The 20686-nt window shown below is 36.8% G+C and overlaps 1 protein-coding gene across 1 annotated transcript in view; it reads left to right on the top strand.

Annotated features, from left to right (window-relative positions):
- The window catches only part of cd34 (CD34 molecule), a 29539-nt gene extending 14488 nt beyond the window's left edge, over positions 1 to 15051 (top strand). The window contains exons 2-6 of the mRNA XM_047377573.1: positions 8144 to 8191; positions 8338 to 8546; positions 8664 to 8738; positions 11735 to 11881; positions 13437 to 15051. Coding sequence (XP_047233529.1) covers positions 8144 to 8191; positions 8338 to 8546; positions 8664 to 8738; positions 11735 to 11881; positions 13437 to 13628 — 671 coding nt within the window. The 3' untranslated portion in view covers positions 13629 to 15051. The remainder of the gene's footprint in view (positions 1 to 8143; positions 8192 to 8337; positions 8547 to 8663; positions 8739 to 11734; positions 11882 to 13436) is intronic.
- The last annotated feature ends 5635 nt before the right edge of the window (positions 15052 to 20686 follow it).

Below are 20686 nucleotides of genomic sequence, written 5' to 3' on the forward strand. Positions count from 1 at the left end.
TTATTGTAACTGCAATAATATGTTATTTTAGCAGCAGTTTAAATAGCTATAATTATTTTTGATTTAAATAAAAGCTATTTTATTATGCCATAAGAACCCATAAGTTCTTATGGCACAGTAAAAAACTAAAACATTTACAAAAAAGCTAATCTCACCCTTGTTCAGTTAGATGATGTCATTGCTGAGGGAAAAACAAAGTTAAGAAGGTAACTCTATCTATACATCATCTTGAATAAGCAAATAAGGGAGACAGAGGGCACAGTGATGCCGTAACAAGCAACTCAGTTAAAAGCAAACAAAATAGCAGTTGTGGTGCTATTTAGCAACCCCTCTAAGTCCCACATGTACCTATAAGTACCACAAATAGAAATACTAATGTGTGTATGAGCGCTGCTGTCATGCTATGGCCAATCGCAGCGTAAACAGAATGAGTTATATGGTAAACACAGCAGAACTAATGGTGGCTAACAAAGCTTTAGGATTAGCAGCCAAAATAAAGAAGATACAATTAAGCACACTGATTAGGATTATGCGTACATCTTTTAGTTCAATTCAATTCAATTCAGTTTACGTATATAGCGCCAATTCACAACACATGTTCTCTCAAGGCACTTCACAAAAGTCAGGTACATACATTCTGTTTAATTGGAATGGCGCAATATAAATAAACTGAATTGAATTGATACATTCCAATTACTCGTAACCATTGAACAGTGCAGTCAGATTCAGTTATTTATTCAAATTGGATAAAAAGTTGTTCTATCTAAGGAAACCCAGCAGATTCCATCGAGTCACAGATTTGTAGCAGTCACTCCTCCCGGATGAGCATGTAGAGACAGTGGACAGTCACTGGTGTTGACTTTGCAGCAATCCCTCATACTGAGCATGCTTGTAGCGATAGTGGAGAGGAAAAACTCCCTTTTAACAGGAAGAAACCTCCAGCAGAACCAGGCTCAGTGTGAGCGGCCATCTGCCACGACTGACTGGGGGTTTGAGAGAACAGAGCAGAGACACACAAAGAATACAGAAGCACTGATCCAGGAGTACTTTCTATGGGAAGGAAGAGTAAATGTTAATGGATGTAGCTCCTTTAGTTGTTTCACCTAGAAAGAAAGAACAGATAAACTCTGAGCCAGTTTTCAAGGTTAGAGTCTGAAAGAGAGCACATAGTTAGTCACAGTAAAAGCTCAGTCAATTGCCATGTCTAGGAGAGAGAAAGGGTTAAACACTGAAAGACATGGCCATGTGGATCATCGGTAGAGGGTGAGCATTAAGTTGTTGCCAGCAGAAGCTTGGACGATGCCCCTCTCCAGTAAGGTGTCACAGGTAGACACAGAGTCAGACTAGGTGTAGCTTCTAGGAAGAGAAAAGAGAGAACAAGTTTAAAAGCTAAAATAACAGCAAATAATGCAAAATTGGAGAGTAATGTGAGAATGTAGCGAAGAGGGTGATAGTGGTCATTATGTCCTCCAGCAGCCTAAGCCTATAGCAGCACAACTACACAGATAGCTCAGGATATTGTGCTTTAAAGTACGCAGCTCTGAATTAAACCAGGGAGCTGACCTCCTATGAATAATTACCTTCTTTTTCAAGGGGGCTGCATTGTCTAATGCACCACGCAATGATGAAGTAGCACTATGAACAAGAGAATCAATTTGTGAAGGGGAAGAAACAAAATTATTGCCCTCCACTGTGTTTTTCTGTGATAATGAGGAAATCAAAAGTGGAACATATTCTTTAAAGGTTGTTACAACATTGTCTGATAGTGATCTACTATAATGAAATTTTCTTTCAAGTGTGGAGTACTCGGTTAAATTAAAGTCAAAGGTTATTAAAAAATGGTCAGACAGGACAGGGTTATGAGAAAATATTGTTATGTCTTTACACTCAATGCCATATGTCATCACAAGGTCCAGAGAATGAAGACAAAGGTGGGTAGGTTTGTTAATGTTTTGAGTAAAGCCATTTGAGTCTAAGATAGCATTAAAGGCTATATTTAAGTTATCACTTTCACTGTCAAAATGAATGTTAAAATCCCCCACTATAATAACATTATGTGTATTTAACACTAAATCAGATAAAAGGTCTGAAAACTGAACTAGAAATTGAGAGTAAGGGCCTGGTGGATGGTACAAAACAACAAACAGAAGTGGTTTTAGTGCTTTGCTATTTGGATGAGGAAAACTAAGGATTAAATATTTAAAAGAGTTGTAGCTATTGATTGGTCTGGGACTAGTCAATAAATCGGACTGAAAGATGGTTGCTACTCCTCCTACTCGCCCAGTATTTCAAGGAATGTGAAAATTTAAATAATTAGTAGGAGTTGACTCATTTATAGTAACATAATCCTCTTGCTGCAGCCAGGTTTCTGTGAGGCAAAATAAATCAATCTGATTGTCACAAATCAGGTCACTAATTAGCAAAGTCTTTGTAGAGAGAGATCTTATGTTCAGTAAGCCACATTTAATTGTTTTATGTATCTTTTTAGTCTGAGTTGTGTTTATTTTTATTAGATTTTCCTGATATCCTCGTTTTAGATTATTTTTTAATATATTCAAGTTTGGCCCTGGGCAAGACACTGTCTTAATAGGGTAATGGGTGGGTAGCAGTGCAGAAGCTGCAGAGAGGAGTGTTAAACTACGACCCTGCTTCCTGGTCTGTGAGAGGATCCATAGTTTGGATCCAAGGTTTCTTCAAAGGTGCAGTCTTTTACTTGGCCAAGACATCCACCACGTGTCTTCCCCAACGCAGGCTGTGGAAAGCTGCGGGCAAAGAGAGAGAACACTACTCAGCTCTATGACGTCACAGGGAATCTGGTTGTGAAACTCCTTCATGGAAGCTGTCATGAAAATTGGTTAATGCTGTGCATTCTGGGATTCAGAGTTTTTACCAGTCTCTTTTGTTTTCTCTGTGCAGTTCAGTCCTTTTCATTCCTCCCATTGCTGGGTCCGACATAATGTTTTCCACGTCGACCAAAAAGTTCAGTTTTGGCCTCATCTGACCAGTGCACCTTCTTCCATGCTTGCATTGTCGCCTGCATGGCTTGTGGCAAAGCTTTACTGGGACTTCTGGCTTTCTGAATCTCAGTAGATCATCCAGAGTTCTTTGCTTAGACGTCTATACTGTTGTGATATTGGGAAAAAAATGTTGGAACAGGATCTTGTGTTTGTGGTGATGGGATTTAAACTAAATACAGAGTCCATTTAAGTCCCCAATGTTTAAGGGAATGTAAACACATTTTACATTTGAAATACTTTTCATAAAGCTGGCATAATGTCAGCAGAGCACAAATACCATTACTCAAAACCTGTAGCGAAGATTTTGGTTAGATGTTATTTACTGGGTATTAATGTTGAAGTAAAACTGATTAATAGCAGTAAAACACCGCAACAACATTTATTTACTGCCTTTGTTTATTGTTTGAGGCTGTTGCTGTATTAGAAAAGGTTCAACCTCTGTTAGTTTGACTGCAGCAAAACAACTCGTGTTATAATGATAGCCATTTAGCCGAAGAAAACAGATTAACAACATTATCTGTTAAATATATCTGCAGTGTTCAAGAGAGTTTGTATTTATCGCTGCTTATCAGATGACTTAACCATGGCCAAGTCCATTTGCCCCACATGCACTCAGGACAGGCTTTCTTAGTGCCTACTTACATTTTTCATAAGCTAAGGAAGGATCCATCCCAGGAGATGTTGAGCCATGATGTTTTGCATATATGGATGGACTTGGCAGGGTGTTTGACTCACCAGGACAAGTTGCTTAAACCTACCATTTTCTTTAATCTCATTCCCACAAATACTGCACAGTGTTCTTACATACCCCTCACTTTTAGATACTAAAACCGGATTTGTTCATAACCAAGAAGGAAAGCAAGAAAATTTGAATTGTCAAAGAACTGTTGGCTTTTTCTAATGTTTCCAGTTAAGTTGGTTCTTGAATTTGCTTTCAAACATTACCTAAAATAAATCATTATATTATATTTAATAATATAAAGGTAGGTGAATTGATTAATTGAGTGTTGCAACTGGATAATATTTTGGTGTTTGCACACACTGCTCCCAACAATTTGGGCATCAGTCTCTGCCTCAGGCAGAAGACTTTAGTATCTTGGTGTCTTCTTCATGAGTGAAGGTTAGAATAGAGCTGGAGATGGATAGTCAGATGGAGGCTTCCTATCCAGAAAAGGTGATATCTCAATGTACCAGTCTATGTTTCGACATGCACCTATGGTCATGAGATATGGATCATGGCCGCAAGAAGCACCAGGGTTCACTTGCAATTAAGATCCACATTTTAATGCGGACCAAAACATTACTTGCCAATAAAGTTTTTTTCTGATTCTGATTCTGAAATGTAAGTGGACACTGATAGAGAATGCAAAAGTTAAAAAAATTAATAGCAAAAAAGTTACTAAAGTCCAAATAAGAAAGACTCAAACTGATTAAGTAAAATTAAAGCACCATGGTGAGAATTGGAGGGACAAGCAAATGAAAGTATAAAAGGCACCTACAGAGAGAAAGATTTGAGCAATTTCAGGTTTGTTATGCGTCACAAACAATATGCAGCTAAACCTCTTAAATACAGCATCTTCACTTAGATTCATCAATGAGTAAAACCATGCAATTCCATTACTATTTACTTCTGCTCGTCATCCCACTTTAACTCATCATATAAAAGTTTGTAATTCATGATGCCGTTGCTTTTGGAGCAGCTTTCCTATATTTTTGTCCTTACATAAATTTAAAACAGTCTGCATTGGTCATTTACTCTCTGCATGCTTCGTTCTTTTCAAAATGGCCCTACTGTCACATGAATCATGTGTCATTTCATGCTAGATTCCTGTTGGATGTTTTATGGCCCCAAGTCACAATAAGTTGAAACACTCTTTCATGTTCCCTCTGAATGTCACTAGCACACACTAGCAGTAATTGGTCCCTGTGTGTTTTTGAAAAAAAAAAAAAAAGAAAGTATGGCCATCAGAACAATGTCCAAAGATCCCAGGTCTTGGTAAAATATTGTCTAGGATATACATCACAGTGTGTGCCAATGCAAAAACAAAAAAAAGAAAGAAAGAAAGAAATAGACAAGAAGGAAAGATAAGAATACACAAAGACTAGGAGTCAACTAGCTAACAGGACACATATGGAAGCCATCAAGAACATCACATGGAGAACACAGGAAAACTAAAGAAAATAAGACAGATGAAGATTCACATGGAGTAGCCTTCAAAATAAACGAGGAAAACAATGAAAAACTGAACATATTTGATACTGAGACAACTATAATTAGGACTCATTCATTAAAAACTTGGCATAGATTTAGGAGCAGTAAATGATGATTGAATGGCAAGTTGTCCACATGGGACTCATGAAACCATGTTTACACTGGTCAATACCAGAGTATGAGCCATTAGATTCTGATAAAGCTGTAAGTTGTAAAAGTTGTCATTTCCATACCGTTCTCACAATTATTTTAGGTTTCGATAGTGTCGCTTGCAGACTTAATAAAATTGTTAAACTGAAGATAAAGTAGTGTGCTTTTCTGTTAGATTTGAAAGAGATATAACCACATAAGATTGGCATCGTGGGAGAAAAAGATCATTAAACAGTTTCTCACACAAAAATATTAGAACTTCTGGATGAAGCCCTGTCTCCATCTGACAGACGTCACCCCCATATTAGCTAATCACACTTTACAGCACCAAATCTAACCAGACTTTTCAGTGCAATAACGTGCAGACCTGCACAGGCCAAAATGATGCCACACACATTGTCCTGCTTGTACATACATAACTCCAAAAGGAAACCCTGAGAGAAATGAATCTAACTTAATAGGTACATATTACTGGGTAAGAAATCTTTTTGATCCAGAAAACCCTTGCCTTCTTTGTGCAGATATGCAGAGATCCGGAGCTGCAGAGTATCTAAATGTCCAATCATTCTGGCAGTTGTCTTGTTGGATTTAAAGAGTCTCCCACCAATTACCTATTTTCTTCACCAAAAAACAAATATATGCTTCCCAGATGTACATGCAGCAGGCATGAGAACTGGTGTAAACAATCCCTCCAATTAACTTCAGAACAAGAATTAAGTAGGGAGAGATGAAGAGATGAGTTGACACAGAGCTGCAACAGCAGAAAAAACAGAATAGTAGTACTATGCTCTAAGCTGCACTTGGCTAACTGCTGTGTTATACAATAGATTTATAGTCATTTAATTTAGTCTTATTATCCAGCTACAATTTCCGCTGCTGTGAAATTTTCTCTAGGAGACCCCATCCTGTTTGCTGACATAAGCAAATGGTAAATGTTAAATAGATCAATTAAAAATATAATAAAGTTTCTCAAAACATAAATAAACCACAGAAAATGTATTTCATTGCTTAACACCTGGAAATGGTCGTCTTGTCTCACATAATAACCAAAATGACCACAAATCAATGTAGCAATTGCTGTTATCTATGTGATCCCCCAGCAAGTATCAGCAGCTCAGCAAGCCGACAAGTCACCTTTCCATGCTTGTGGCTCATACATGTACCACAGCAAATAATTAATCCGATGCTCTTGACTGCAAGAAGATACTACATTGTTGACACCTGGGTGTGTTCCCCAGTTAGTTACCTTAGGCAAGCGTTTGGCTTTTTCCATATGCATGCCATTATTTTTGTTAAAAACTAATGCACTAGCTGTTTAAAAAGTTCCAACATATTATTCTACAGCTAGAAGCACACAGAACATTGGCAAGAGGAACATAATGGTTCTGTGCAAACAGTCTGCATTTAATCACATGTACTTTACAGCTTCAGAGTAATTTTATTTTAAGTACAGCACCAACTGCTGTCTACACATGTTTTCCTTCTCTGTCCTGTCAAAACAAGTAGGTAAGCGAGCAATTTCAATTATTTTCTAATTGAAGGGTGTGTATTCAATTCAATTGTCAAAGTTAACTGATGAAGCAACATTGGTGAAATATATCACTGAATAGACACATCAATTGAAATCCTGCACTGCTAGATAAAACTTTGCACTAAATGCCGTAAATCCAACCTCCCCTCAAACACACGTTTGATGAAGGAAGACCAAAGACTTTAGGTACTGCAAGAGATAATGTTTCATGTTCCTCAACAACCAGCTTTTCCAAAACAGCACAGACAATCTCATTCACAGTCACTAATGCTCATTTAATCAAATGCACTACTGGTCAAAAGTTTTAGACACACTTTCACATTTAATGGTTTCTTTATGTTAATGACTATTTACATTGTACGTAGATTCTCACTGAAGACATCAAAACTGTGAATGAACACAAATGAAATTATTCAATTCAGTTTTTATTTAGCGCCAGATCACAATACATGTCGTCTAAACACACTTTACATAGGCCAATTTAATCGAATTATACGGATTTCAAGTCGGGTATATACATTACAATTAATCCTAACTATCAAACTGTGCAGTCAAATTCAGTTTAATATTCACATTGGTCAAAAGTTTTTTTTAATCTAAGGAAACCCAGCAGATTGCATCGAGTCAGTGACTTGCAGCATTCACTCCTGGATGTGCCTGTAGTGACAGTGCACAGTCGCTTGAATTGACTTTGCAGCAATGCCTCATACTGAACATGCATGAAGCCGCAGTGGACAGGAATGTAGCAAACAAAAAATTGTAAATTAACTTTAAATGTGTTTTATATTTTAGATTCCTTTGCTGTGATGACTGAAATATTAACCTTTGGCCATCTCTCAATGCACCTCTGGGAAGTTATTTCACTCTTTGGAAAACTTTTTCAGGTGACCATCTAATGTAGTTCAAGGAGATAATGCCAAGAGACTAAGGCAGTAATCAAAGCAAAGGGATGGTATTTTGAAGAATATAAAATATAAAAATTTGTTATTTCACACTTTTGATTTACTACATAATTCCATATGTGTTCATTCATAGTTTTGATTACTTTGATGAGAATCTCACAATGTGAATAGTCCTGAAAATAAAGACACCCATTAGGTGAAAAAAACGTCTTATATTATTAAGCTTGGGTCACAACGAATGAAAAATACATGGTATTGTAAACTGTTTCTATATCCTGTATCTTTGGTATATACTCCTTAGAGTTTTTTATGTGTTCTTTGTTTCCTTCAGGCGAGGTGACGTATCAAACTGCAACAAGCACAGCTGGTCCAAATAATGGTAAATATGATGAAAACCATGGGATAACTATGCAATTTTGTAACTTTCAGGCATTTTGTAGACATCCTTGAAGTACCGAGAAAAATTTAAAAAGCGGCTACTTTGCCGCAACAAGTATCAAAGCGTATTCTTCTTGGTGTCCACAGGGACCAATGGCTCTACTACTGCTACCAGAACCACTGCTGGACTACAGTTAAGTACCTTACAGTGGAATGAACCCAGTGGAGGTTCTCCAACTTCTGCTGCTACTCCAGCTGTTGTCACAATGAACAAAAGCAACAATGAGGATAGAGGTTCCTCGGTGGACACCAATGGCACATTCTCAAATAACACCACACCGATTCATCCAATTGTGGTAAGGATCTCATCATCCTTAACTCTTAAAACTTTTCAGAGGTCCATCAGCAAAACACAGGAAATATTGTGCACCTTTGAGCAAAGTGTGATTTGATCTTTCTTTCTGTCTTTACAGTCTGAAGTTAAGTGTGTTGGAAAGGGGGAAATCAAAAGTGGTGTCAAGGATAAAGTAACAGAAACAAAGGACTGTGTGAGTACAAGTGTTTGTCTTTTTTACAGCTCCCTATACATTTCTGTGCTGCCTCCTCACTGTAGATAATATGAAGCAACCAACAAGCTGCAATTTTTGGCATGAACCATGTAAGGCTGCAGCAACAGGAGTAGAGAAAGCTGATCCTCCGACTGTCTTGTTCCTTTTAGAAGAAGACCTTTATGACCCTCTGTAAACTGTACTCTGCTTAAATCTACTTAAAGGAAGTAGATGCAATAGCACGTGTCTCAAAAGTGGCCCAGACATGGTTACAGACCTTTTCTCAGAAATCTTTAAATGTTGAAAATCCTGAGCTCCTGGTGTAAGATATTTCAAGAGATGACAGCTGAGGTTTCATTACTTGTTCTGGGACCACTTAGGAGAAACGTGGGTTCCTTTGCAGGTTTTTATATTACAACACCTAGCATACAGTAGACTTAGTCAAACAAAATAAGAAAAACATAAACAACTACTTTCTAATACCTCACAATGGTCAAAAGGTTATTTTTGCAGTTTTTAAATCCTGTTACCTCATACCCCTATTACACTACTGAAACTGGTGTAAGATGGTGGTTTTGAGGGAAACACTCTGTACTCCAGACATTGAACTTCTGTCGGTATCATTGCGCCTGCATTACTTACTGTACTTAGGGTATACCCTCAGCTGTTTGTAATGCTTGTTTACCTTCACACGAAAGTGATTTCAACCAATGTAACTGTTCAAAGTCACCATGTGGCTTTTAACAATATGTCACTTGTCCTGCACAGCATATAAAATGTCTCAGTCTGTTCTGGTTCAATTAAAGGGGCATATAGATCCGTCTGCAGAGACCCACTTGTTGGTACATCCGACCACAACATCATCTATCTGTCCCCATATTTCCAGCCCATTAAAAAAAGGGTTAAACATGAGCACCACTGAGTCCCGGTGTGGTCAGATGATTCCACTGAATGTCTCCAGGAACGTTTTTAAAGATGCTTCTGGGGATCTAAATAAACTACCTGAAACTGTGTCAGCATATATCACCTTCTGTGAGGACTTAATCATTTCCTGAAAATTATGTCAAACATTTCTAAACACCAAACCTTGATTCTGTCAGGAAAGTTATTATTGAGAGAAATAAAAGTTTTAATCAGGGGAGTTTGATTTTCTATCATGACCAACAAAAGGAGGTGAAAAGGAAGCACAACTTCATCAGAGAAATAAGGTACAGTCTGTTCACCTCCGGAATCTCCCGCCCAACAGGCAAATGATACCATTGCCACCCTGCTTAACATGACATTTACCCACCTTGAGGGAGCAAATACCTTCGTGCTGTTGCTCTTTATTGACTTTTCATTGGCCTTTAATTCCATCCAACCCCTCATACTGGCAGAGTGACTAAAATAGAGCAATGTGGATACAGCCTTGATCTTATGGCTAATTGACCTCCTGACAAATTGGACACAGTGGGTCAAAGTAAATGGCACACTGTTTGATGCAGTGGTGTCTTCTACAGGTGTTCCTCGGGGTTGCATGTTTGTTGTTGTTTACACAAATATGTGCAAAAGTTGGCATTAGGACCATTGTATTATAAGGTTTGCGGACAGTCATTTTGTCCCTGTTGAATGGTGATGCCCCTACTGGTCACGGACCTGTACAGCAGGATTTTCCGGAGTGGTGCCAGTTGTCTTTCTTGCACATTTACGTGTCCAAAATGAAAGAAATGTGCATTAACTTTAGGAAGGCTTCTCTCCCTTTCCATCTAGTCTTTAAAAATGGACAGACAGTGGAGGTGGTGCTAAAATACAAGTACCGGGCAAAAAGATGGAAAACAAATTGAGATTTGAGTCCCAGGCTGATGGAGTGTGCAGGAAACCCTACCAGAGGATGCACTTTAACTGAAAATTGAGGAGTTTAAACATTAAGCGAGTCTTTTGCTTTGTTTCACAATATGCTGGTCAAGCTGCACAGACATAAAGCAGCAAGTCACATCTGAGCACCGTACTCCACAGATTTGGTTTATTACTATCAAAACCATCTACAGAACTCAAACTAAAGCAGGAACTACACCAGGAACAAACCGTAAAATGTTTTAGGCAACTTATAAAAGGAAAGATTCAAAAAACAATAACAGGCTATTTATTTCATATGTGTTGATACTTTTCACATATGGTTAACATTCTCTATGTTAAGGCAATCTAAACCACATGTTTAGTGCAAAAGGGTTTGTAATTGTATTGCAAATTAAGGCTAAAAAATTATTTGTCAATGAATCCTTTACAAATAAAAGACATAGAAACGAGTTTCCTGCACAGGAGAGAACTTGCTGGTTTTATTTACTTCTCGCCTGTTAGCTACTGTCCTTAAACAGGTAAGAGTTTCCACAGAGTCCAGCTGTGGGCCCCTCCCACCTAACTGGGAGTTTGGGGTCACTGAGTGCTGTCTTGCTCCCATTACAGTAGAAAGATGAACTAAGTGTTACGCAAGAAGGTGACATCACATATTATGGATAAGGTGGGGTAAAAAAAAAGGCATGGTCAGTATGTTTTTGAACAATGATTTCTCTTCTCATCTGACAAAGTTCTGTGTGGAAAATGGACCAGTGTCTTGATGTATGTTCAACTTTTCCTCATTTTTGATTGAAAGTCTTTTATTATTTTTGAAACTGCGGTAATATACATTATAGCATTAGTTGAGGTGGCTCGGGCATCTATATCGGATGCCTCCTCGGGAGGTGTTCCAGGCACGTCCCACCGGGAGGAGGCCCAGGGGACGGCCCAGGACACACTGGAGGGACTATGTCTCTCGGCTGGCCTGGGAACGCCTTGAGCTAATGTTGTCCAGTAAGACAACATTATTGTATGTTAGTTTATTACAAACAGCTAATTAAATTTTACCTGGAAATTCTGGGATGGTCATCAAAAACTAATGAAAATGAATTCAGTTTTTTCTCTATTAACCAAATTTTATTTAAATGTTTTCTCCAACATTTTTTTTTTAAACTTTCTTATAGTTGGGTTCGACAAATGTTGAAATTCCACCATCATCTGGTTCTTCTGTATTTGTGGGAATCCTGGTCACTGGTCTTCTTGCTGCCCTTGCAATCATTGTGGGGTACTTCAAGTGTCAACAGAGGCCTGATACTAAGGGGGCAAAGCTGGTAAGAACGTTTTTTATTTGTTCTGTTTTGAGTTAAATATAGTAAATTCTACACTTTTTTATATCCTTGGTAAAATACAATAAAACATTTTAAAATACATTAATTCTTTATTTCATATCTCAAACTGAAATCTTCAGAAAAACCCAGCTTTAAATTATAAGTACATCTATTCTGTGCAATTACAAAATCAACAATAAAACACTTATTGGTACCCCTAACATTCCCTATAAAATGAACATACCTGAAGCAAGTTCCCATAACAGTCATTTGATGCTGTGTACACTCTGTTAAAGGTTTAGAATCCTCATAATACCTTACATATAGAGAATCCACTCTTAGTATTTTCAGTGTCTTCATAGACTAAAGCTAATAGCTAATCCGTTTGGGACCAAGAACAAATCAGATTTCTACTGTCTTAACAAAGTTTCAGTCTCAAAAATTTCAAAGCAGTTCATGCTGAGGCTTTTTATGAACCAATAACAGCCATCATGTTTACTTTATTCATGTAGAGGTGTATGTTTATTTACACTGGAGAACACTGGAGGGTTGTATGTGATGCTCTTCAGATGATCGTCTATGTGAAACAAGTACAGATAACGGAAACTTGCTAAGCATATCAGGTCAGATAAACTGTCTAATATAAAAGTAATGTGGTTTAATAACAAAAAAATATTCGGTAGTTCACACAAATGTGAATACTATTATGTTTACACTGTCTAACCTTTTCAATTTGACAACTAACTTGTAAATCAAAAGACTCCTACGTGAACAAGTGACAGTAATTTAAAAGTTTACAAAATAAGATTCCTGTGAACCACCTTTCAATTTTTTAAACTGGAGTTGTTTGGAGTCTGTAGAAATTTGGCTTTGGTACTCACCCCACCCAGACAAGCAATTAGCTTCAGCTTGTTTGACTACTGAATCATTATTTCTACAAACAATGATGCTACCTATGGAATTGGTGGTAGGTAGATATTAACAGCTCATAACCCTTCAACAGAAGCCCATTTTAAAAAGTTTACTGTTTATATTTTTCCACTGTGAACATCAAGACAGCTTGTACACAATAAAAGTGTTGCATTATGTGGAGCACATATTTTGAATAAATCAAATTGTTTATAAGAATTGTTCCTATAATTTAATAACAGCTCTTGTGTTAGCCAAATACAATCTGATTTATAGTTGTGCATCATTCTTCAATACGTAAGATTTGTTTCAGGATCTGTTTTGAGTTTCCATGTCTTGCCTTCTTAGCATCGTGTTAACACACATAAATGGTCAATGATTTTTTAGAGCCGCTCATATTTGCTGGTGATTAGGTAATTAGCTTAATTAGCATCACCTTGCCATTTCATTATCTAAATGTTTTACAAGGCAACAATTTTGCTTTTACACATTGTTTGTGCATTGCAGATAAATGTGTAATGGGGCAGTGTAATGTTTAATTTTAAGATTATATTTGTCTAATATCAATACCTCGTAAAGAGTAAAAGATTTTCCACAGAACAGGCAACATTTTATTCTTTTAAAAATGAAAATTGTTCTGTCTTTGCAGGAAGAGGAAGCCTACCCAGTGGATCAGGAGAATCAGGGGAACACCCTTGCATCTGAGGCCCCTCTGAACCCCCCTCAAGAAACTCAGGAGAAACCCAGCATTAATGGAGAGTCCCCCGAGGCAGTGAAGACCGAGACCTCTCCACCCACCAACGGACACTCCACTGCAAAGACGGCAGACACAGAGCTGTAAAACCACCCCACAACTGCTACAGTCCAGGAACTTCCTCCCGCTAATACATTTATCCACATAGATCCAAACATGCCCACACAAAGAAATTTGGTATCTCATCCTGCTCAACCACAGAGGCTACAGCAAAGGAAAAAGTGGATATCATAATAACCACTCTTAGAGCTACAGCTTTGCTACAGTCCTCTTCCTCTTAGGCTGTTTGCCTTAATAAACATCAGGAAAACTAGTCTGACCATGATAATATTGGCAGAGAAAAATGATACTGATGGAAGATGGAAGACTCAGTCCCTTGGTTTCTGATGGCAGTCAGAGTGAGATCACCAAGAGGAGGTTGGCAGTTCTTTTTCTTACATTTATCAGCACCGACTCTTATGACTGCAGCCAGTGACATGCTGTTGAATCCAACAGAGTCTAACAAATTTCATCTGGTTTAAATCACTCCAAATATAAATCCTGTTTTACACGATAAACACGTGAATAAAAATGTCTATAAAACCTTTCCATGTTAAGCCAGAAAAGACAAAACAAGAAGCGAAATCTGTTTACAAACCTGTCTGACAAGAAACACATACTGTACATGTTCAAATGTTTGCTAAATGTGTGTTAACATTTATTTACTGTAGATCTGCGCCATTCATAGGCTGTATATATCAGTACATGCATCCAGGCTTGTCTTTCATTCTGTACCTTATCTTTGAGGTCTTGATAAAGTGTGTAAGATTTTTTGAGTTATTTTTGGAATAATTCGTGTGAATATGAATGTTACATTAGCATTGTAATCTGTACAGTTTTTTTTTTTTTTATTAGTTGATGGTTAAATGAGCAGCAGTGGAAATTGAAGTTTCTTTTTGTACTTTTTGAACCATGAGGAAGCTGCCCAATCAAACCATGGGTTGTTCAATCAAAAAGAGAAAAGACCAACCGACAATCACTGTCAGCTTTTTTGTCATGTTTGTCAGTGTTACTCTGGTTTTAGTATAAAACTGTGTTGTTTATCCACTTCGCATATGTATTTGTGCCTAATATGTCAATTCATGACCCACATTGTTCTAAAAAATAAGATTTGTTCCAACTAAACAATGTTTAATGTTGTTCGAACTGATTTTGATATACGATGTGAGTGATGGAAACCGAAGTCAAATTCCTTGTTTGTGCAGACAAACATGGCCAATAAAGTTGATTCTGATAAAAAGTTTGATCTTCACTATACTTAAAGATTGGGATGATTGTTTTTTATTGTTTATAATTCCTTTGATGTTGTTTTGGGGTTTGTATTTTTCTTCTTTGGAAATGTTTTGTAACAACTTTTAAAATACAGTTCAGATTGTGTAATGCCAACATCAAAAAGCAAACTGAAAAAGGCTTGAATTTTGTAAAAAAAAAAAAAAAAAAAAGTAATAAATAATCACCTCCTGCTTCTTTATTTTATGCATAGGTCTTTCTTTAAACGTGGTTCCTATGTCTTAAAATGTCAAGAAAGTATGAAATGAGATTTTGTTAATTTCCAAGTCTTGAAAAAACAGAAAACTGAATTTGAAAAATCTATTTAATCAATGTTTTATAAAATATGTAATGATTTTTTTATCAAAACAACGTCCTCAGTGACTTGAGTGTTATTCAACTCATTCATCATTTTAGTTTTTGAGTTTCTGACTGAGATACATAAAAAATCAAAAATGATTAAAAGTAATGTTTGTAGCTTTAGACAATTTTAGAACAGGATATAAACTAGACCAGTTGTTCTGAAACTGGGTGTGGTTTCAATGCCAAGTATTAAAACTCCTGTTGTTTCAGTGTTTTATGAACAAAATAAAAATATGATGCATCACAAACTAGGTTTAACAGTCCAACAGTCCATATAACAGTCCAAATTTGACAAATTTAAGTATAACAGGTTTTGAAACAGAGCTGATTTAAGCTGGTCCAGATAATGTTTTTCTACACTACTGAACCTTAAACTGATTTCAACCTCCAGGAGCCAAACAACTGGTTTTGTTTTCTTTGTTATTTGTGGAACTTTCAGATAATAAAACCCAATTGGTTGAATGTTTTATACTGAAATGTCCAGAGTTGTATAAGAACTATGTGATTAGAAATGTGAAATTAGAGTCTGGGAAAGAATACAATTTTAAAATGGAACAATTGTAAGAACCCATGACAGTTACAACTTTCCTGCATTTTCAGTCACCCGTGATTTTAGATGGTAAAATATGGTTAGTGTACCCTTTGATGCATACATTTTTTTACGAACTGCATCATGCCTTTGCATGTCACAAAAATTATACTTTACATCAAAAATGGAAATACAGGTAGTATGAGGTTGGTGGTAAGGTACATATCAATTGTCGAGATATGAAAAGTAGTTAGACCTACATCCAAAACTAATACCCTGAAAAAAACATTTCACAGTTCAGTGTCAATGTTGCTTAGGATAAGACAATACGGTTCTGGGGAAGGATAAATAGCATATAGTAAGCTCTAAATTTTAATATGTGTTTAAAGCATTAACATTTCCTCCCTAAGTAAACAACAGGTCAGTTTAAATGATTAGCATTTAAAAAGTATGCATTTTTATTGTGGTGCTGCTACATTTTGAATATGTAGCCCCAGCACTACTTACTTTGTAAACTTCATTGTAATATGATTGTAACTTCTGACAGATTTAATATTTTCAGCCCCCTTTCATTAAAAATACATAAAAAGATGTTTTCTTTAGTTTTTGTTTCAGGAAAAATTCAGAAGATCTCACCGACCCATGTGCACATACTTCCACACATGCTTGTGCCTACATACATCTGTTCAACGATTCATGGGGAATTGAAATCCCACACAGCCCATAAGGTTGGACAGCTGGTTTGCATAAGCAGCAGTTATGACATCACTTCACACAGTTTTGTCTTGGCGCACCTGGGTGTGGCAGCAAAAACATTTCCCCCTCTGAGAATCAAATGGCAAGCAGTGTGTTCGTGAGCCTTTCACAATATCATTTTGACAAAGAGAACGGATTTGTTTTTTTTTTTATCCTGGATTTACAATTCAAAATGTGTACAATGTCCTGTATTTCCCCTTTAAGAGAGCATAACGCCTGCATCTGAGTGATTTTATTTAGAAAATTCTATCTGAATTCCTACCCTGCAATGTCCCTTTCCATATCCCATCAGCAAAATAAATTTCTCCAGGATCAGTGTGCACAGCAAGAAAGCCCAACATATGAAGCATTTACTGTAGAGATGAATATAGGTAAACCTGTTCATCTACAATTTCTAAGACACAATGCCTGCCTCTTGGAAGGTTTAAAGGGATAAATCTTTGTGTAAAATACCAAACACATTTAGCATCTGGATTCATCACTGAACATAACATTCCTCCTCAAGTTTAGGTTCCAAAGCACATATCGCTGACACCGGCAGAACTGGGCCGAACAGTGAAGGGAAACCATAGCAGCCCAATGAGAGATTGACTGTATGCTGTTTGCTCCAGATTGTAAGGGTAGAGGCCATTTTGTCCTGCAAACCTCGACTGTAAAAGACTGCTCACGGTTCATAAGAGTTGACAGGTTTTTCTTGCGATGTTTGCTTGGAAAGCAGACATCACACATAATACAGCAGTTTGGTTTTGCAGAACATCAGCTTTAAGTTTCCCTACAGCATACAACCTTTCCAGATCAGTCAAACATGGCATTATTTGGGGAGACACCAAGTGACCACTCAGATTTGCTGCAAAAAAGCTACCAATCAACTGTCTGATAGTCAGCAGCTATGGTCACAGAAGCTCAAAACTAGAGTCAATATGGATTTTGTAAGTCTTTGTTGGGTGGAACCACGTAATCAGCTGCTGCTAAACAGATAAATGTATTTTGCTTATAAATGCAGCACCATTTAAGGGGAAATAATAAAAAGGCTTTCCGACTATACAGAATTTGTTGCCAATAAGCAATGTCACAACAAATAGAAAAATGAAATCAATTAAACATACATTTCCTTGCTTATTTTGTTAAGTTTATAAGTACTGAGTCAAACGTTTTTAATATTTTTGCAACACTTTTGCTAATTTAGTCTTATTTTCTCACCTATAGACTTATGAAGGACTATAGTATAGTTTTCAAATATAAACTGCCTTTTGGCCTTATTTTACTAACACCCATGTAATTCAGTTTGATGTTCATGCAACTGTGAAGAGAAATAATAATAATATTAGTCATCTCAACATCTATTGTGATTTGGAAGACCTCTTTGGAAGTATTCCTCACAGACACTAATGTCCATGAAAATGTCTTATAATGTGGATAAGGTTAGAAAAACTTTTAATTCTTAAGTCTGGAGATGTGTGAGAAAAACATGTGATCACACACCATACCGATAATTGAGTCCAAACTTTTGTAATTGTCTGAGTTCATACTTGTTCCATCTATTTACATTTGCACCCCTGCTCTAAACCCTTTTAAACTTCGCCTTCTCCGTCTTTTCCTCTGTTTCCCCAAGCTTCAACCCACTCCCCTCCCATGCTTTACCCCATTCAGGCCTCAGTTTCCCCACCCTTCATATCCTTCCATCTAAGCCAAGAAAATGTGTATGAAGTGGATTCTGGGATTATGTACAAAACTCAGCCGGTTGTTTTGATTATGCAGGGGCCCCATCCTCATCGTAGTCACAGCTGCCAAATATGTCATATTTTACCTCTTTATGCCAAAATTTTCGTTCTCTGCCTCTACCCCATCTTCTTAACTCATTATTGATTCTATAGTACTGAATGGATCGGGGATTAAAGAAAAGCACACAAGAAACCTGAAGTGACACTAAGGTCAGCAGGTGTGGTCTTCATATTTTTGCACTTAATTAAAGATCTGTAAATGTTCAGGTTCATGAAAAGGTTGAAGTGGTACAATGTGACAAAAGAAAAAATTAAGCTTTTGTTTTTTTACTAGAACAAATTCAAAACATCCAGTCAAAATAATTTGCACGCAGTTACATCACATTTTCCCTTTGAGAGAGAAAAACAGTGAAAAAATGATTGTAATTTCCTTCATATCAGGAGCAGTATGTGTGTGTGCCTGACAGAGAGAAAGAAATTCTAAAATATTGTGTTTCATTTTTAACATTACAAAAGAAAGATTAAATAAAGTCATTAAAGTAAAACAGGAAACAGAGTCAACACCACTTTTAGCTTAAGGATTTATCACCTGGATCTGATCGATCAAGATTAGACTTTTTAATTAGTGGGACTGTTGTAGCATATTTAAAAAGGATGGGGAACATTTATACACAACATGACTGTTTATTACCATGTTAAGTGATCCAAGAAAAATAGGTAAAGCATCTTAATAGACCTGTCATATTATTGCGATTTTTGGTGTTTGTTTCAATGACTCCTATGTTGCATTAAAATTGATATCATGTTGTAAAATACACAATTTGATCCCTAGGTAGACCAGGCTGCCACTGAGATTTTTGGGCATGTCAAAAAAATTCCTCCTCATGAGCACTGGAGCTCTAACACATAACTCTTACACTACTGCAGATGTGCTATAGAACTAAAGTAACTGTGAGTAGTATTATGACATAATTTCATGCTAAGCTATCCAGATGCTTCACTCACCTCCAGATCCAGGATGCTTGATGCTAAAAGTAAAACTTATGGCCTTTTTTGCTGTTTGATTAATTCTGATAAAAATTGCCTGTCCACTTGGAGTAACTTATACAATTTATTTTTCAGTTGTTCCTTTAAAAAATATTAAATAAAAATAAATCAATCAATCAATCAATCCATTTAACCAATCAGACAGTGATGACTCGGAAAAAGAACAATGCAGGTTATGCTTCTGAAGAACACTAAATTCCATACTATTGATCATATTATACATGCACTATTCAGAATGGGAGCACATCATAAACTAAGTACATACACAGTATATAAACAGACTTCAAAGGGTTGACAGGACTTGTTAAAACAAAAGCCTCTTCATTTCCTCATGTTTAGATATTCCCAGATATCTTGTGTTTTTCAATACGCCAACATGGCAAGATGGCAGAGCTTAAGAATTAGTTCTGGTTTCTATGTGAATTAAACCAACAATTTAGGTCAGAGACACCATTACTTAAAAAGAATTAAAGGAAAAGTCTGTGACTGTTCCGAATTACCTACATCCCAATAAGGATGCACAGAGAGTGGCCTTTATGCATATCTGCAACAAGATACAGGAACAAATGGCAACTGGTAGGAAACAAGTTTTAAGTTTCAAAACAGTTTTAAAGATGGGATCCAGTCAAGGGAGATTTCCCTTGTAAAACAAATGGGGCCCCATGGGGTAATTTATAGTTTACACATGAGGGAACAATGTGCATGTCTCTGTCTAAGCTGACATCCTTACATGTCACCCTGAGCTGACCAGCTTTTATCAGATGTTTGTAAAATTATAACACAAAACTGCAGTTTCTGTGGATCATCTGTCTGGAATTATGTGTTTAACTGGAAAATTTTAAGAGACCCTGAGGGTTTTAAGAACATCAAATAAATATACTTGAATGATTAAACCTGAGATAACCCATTTTCATATAATGTTTCCATAGACACCTCAAAAACAATGGAAAGTTGAACTGATATCCTGTCACATCTGTTCTGTTGTTGTCTGTTACCAATATCAGCAGCATGAAAACAATGAGGAAAGAACTGTCTCTTGATTTGAGTGATGCAGCAGATGGCATGAGACCCTTCAGTAAGCTGTGATAAAAGTTCTTGGAGTTAACTGTCAGAGAATTAAAAACTTCCAAAACAGAACATTAGTACTACAGCAATAATTCAGCCTTCACATTTGGATGATATAGCTAGTTTAAGCCCTGAGTTAAAAGTAAAATATCAGACTATGTTTAGACTTTTTTTGCCTTCAAAGAAGGGCTCAAATAATTTTTAAGGTGATCATCAGTATCTTAAATTTATGTCGAAAAAAGTTGAGGAAACCTGAAATTGTTAGGTTAGGATGCCCCCTGCTGTGCAAACTCCCCAGTCTAAGTTGAAAAGTATGGACAGACAGACAGACAGACAGACAGACAGACAGACAGACA

This window comes from Girardinichthys multiradiatus, chromosome 1, assembly GCF_021462225.1.
Source record: "Girardinichthys multiradiatus isolate DD_20200921_A chromosome 1, DD_fGirMul_XY1, whole genome shotgun sequence".
NCBI lineage: Eukaryota > Metazoa > Chordata > Actinopteri > Cyprinodontiformes > Goodeidae > Girardinichthys > Girardinichthys multiradiatus.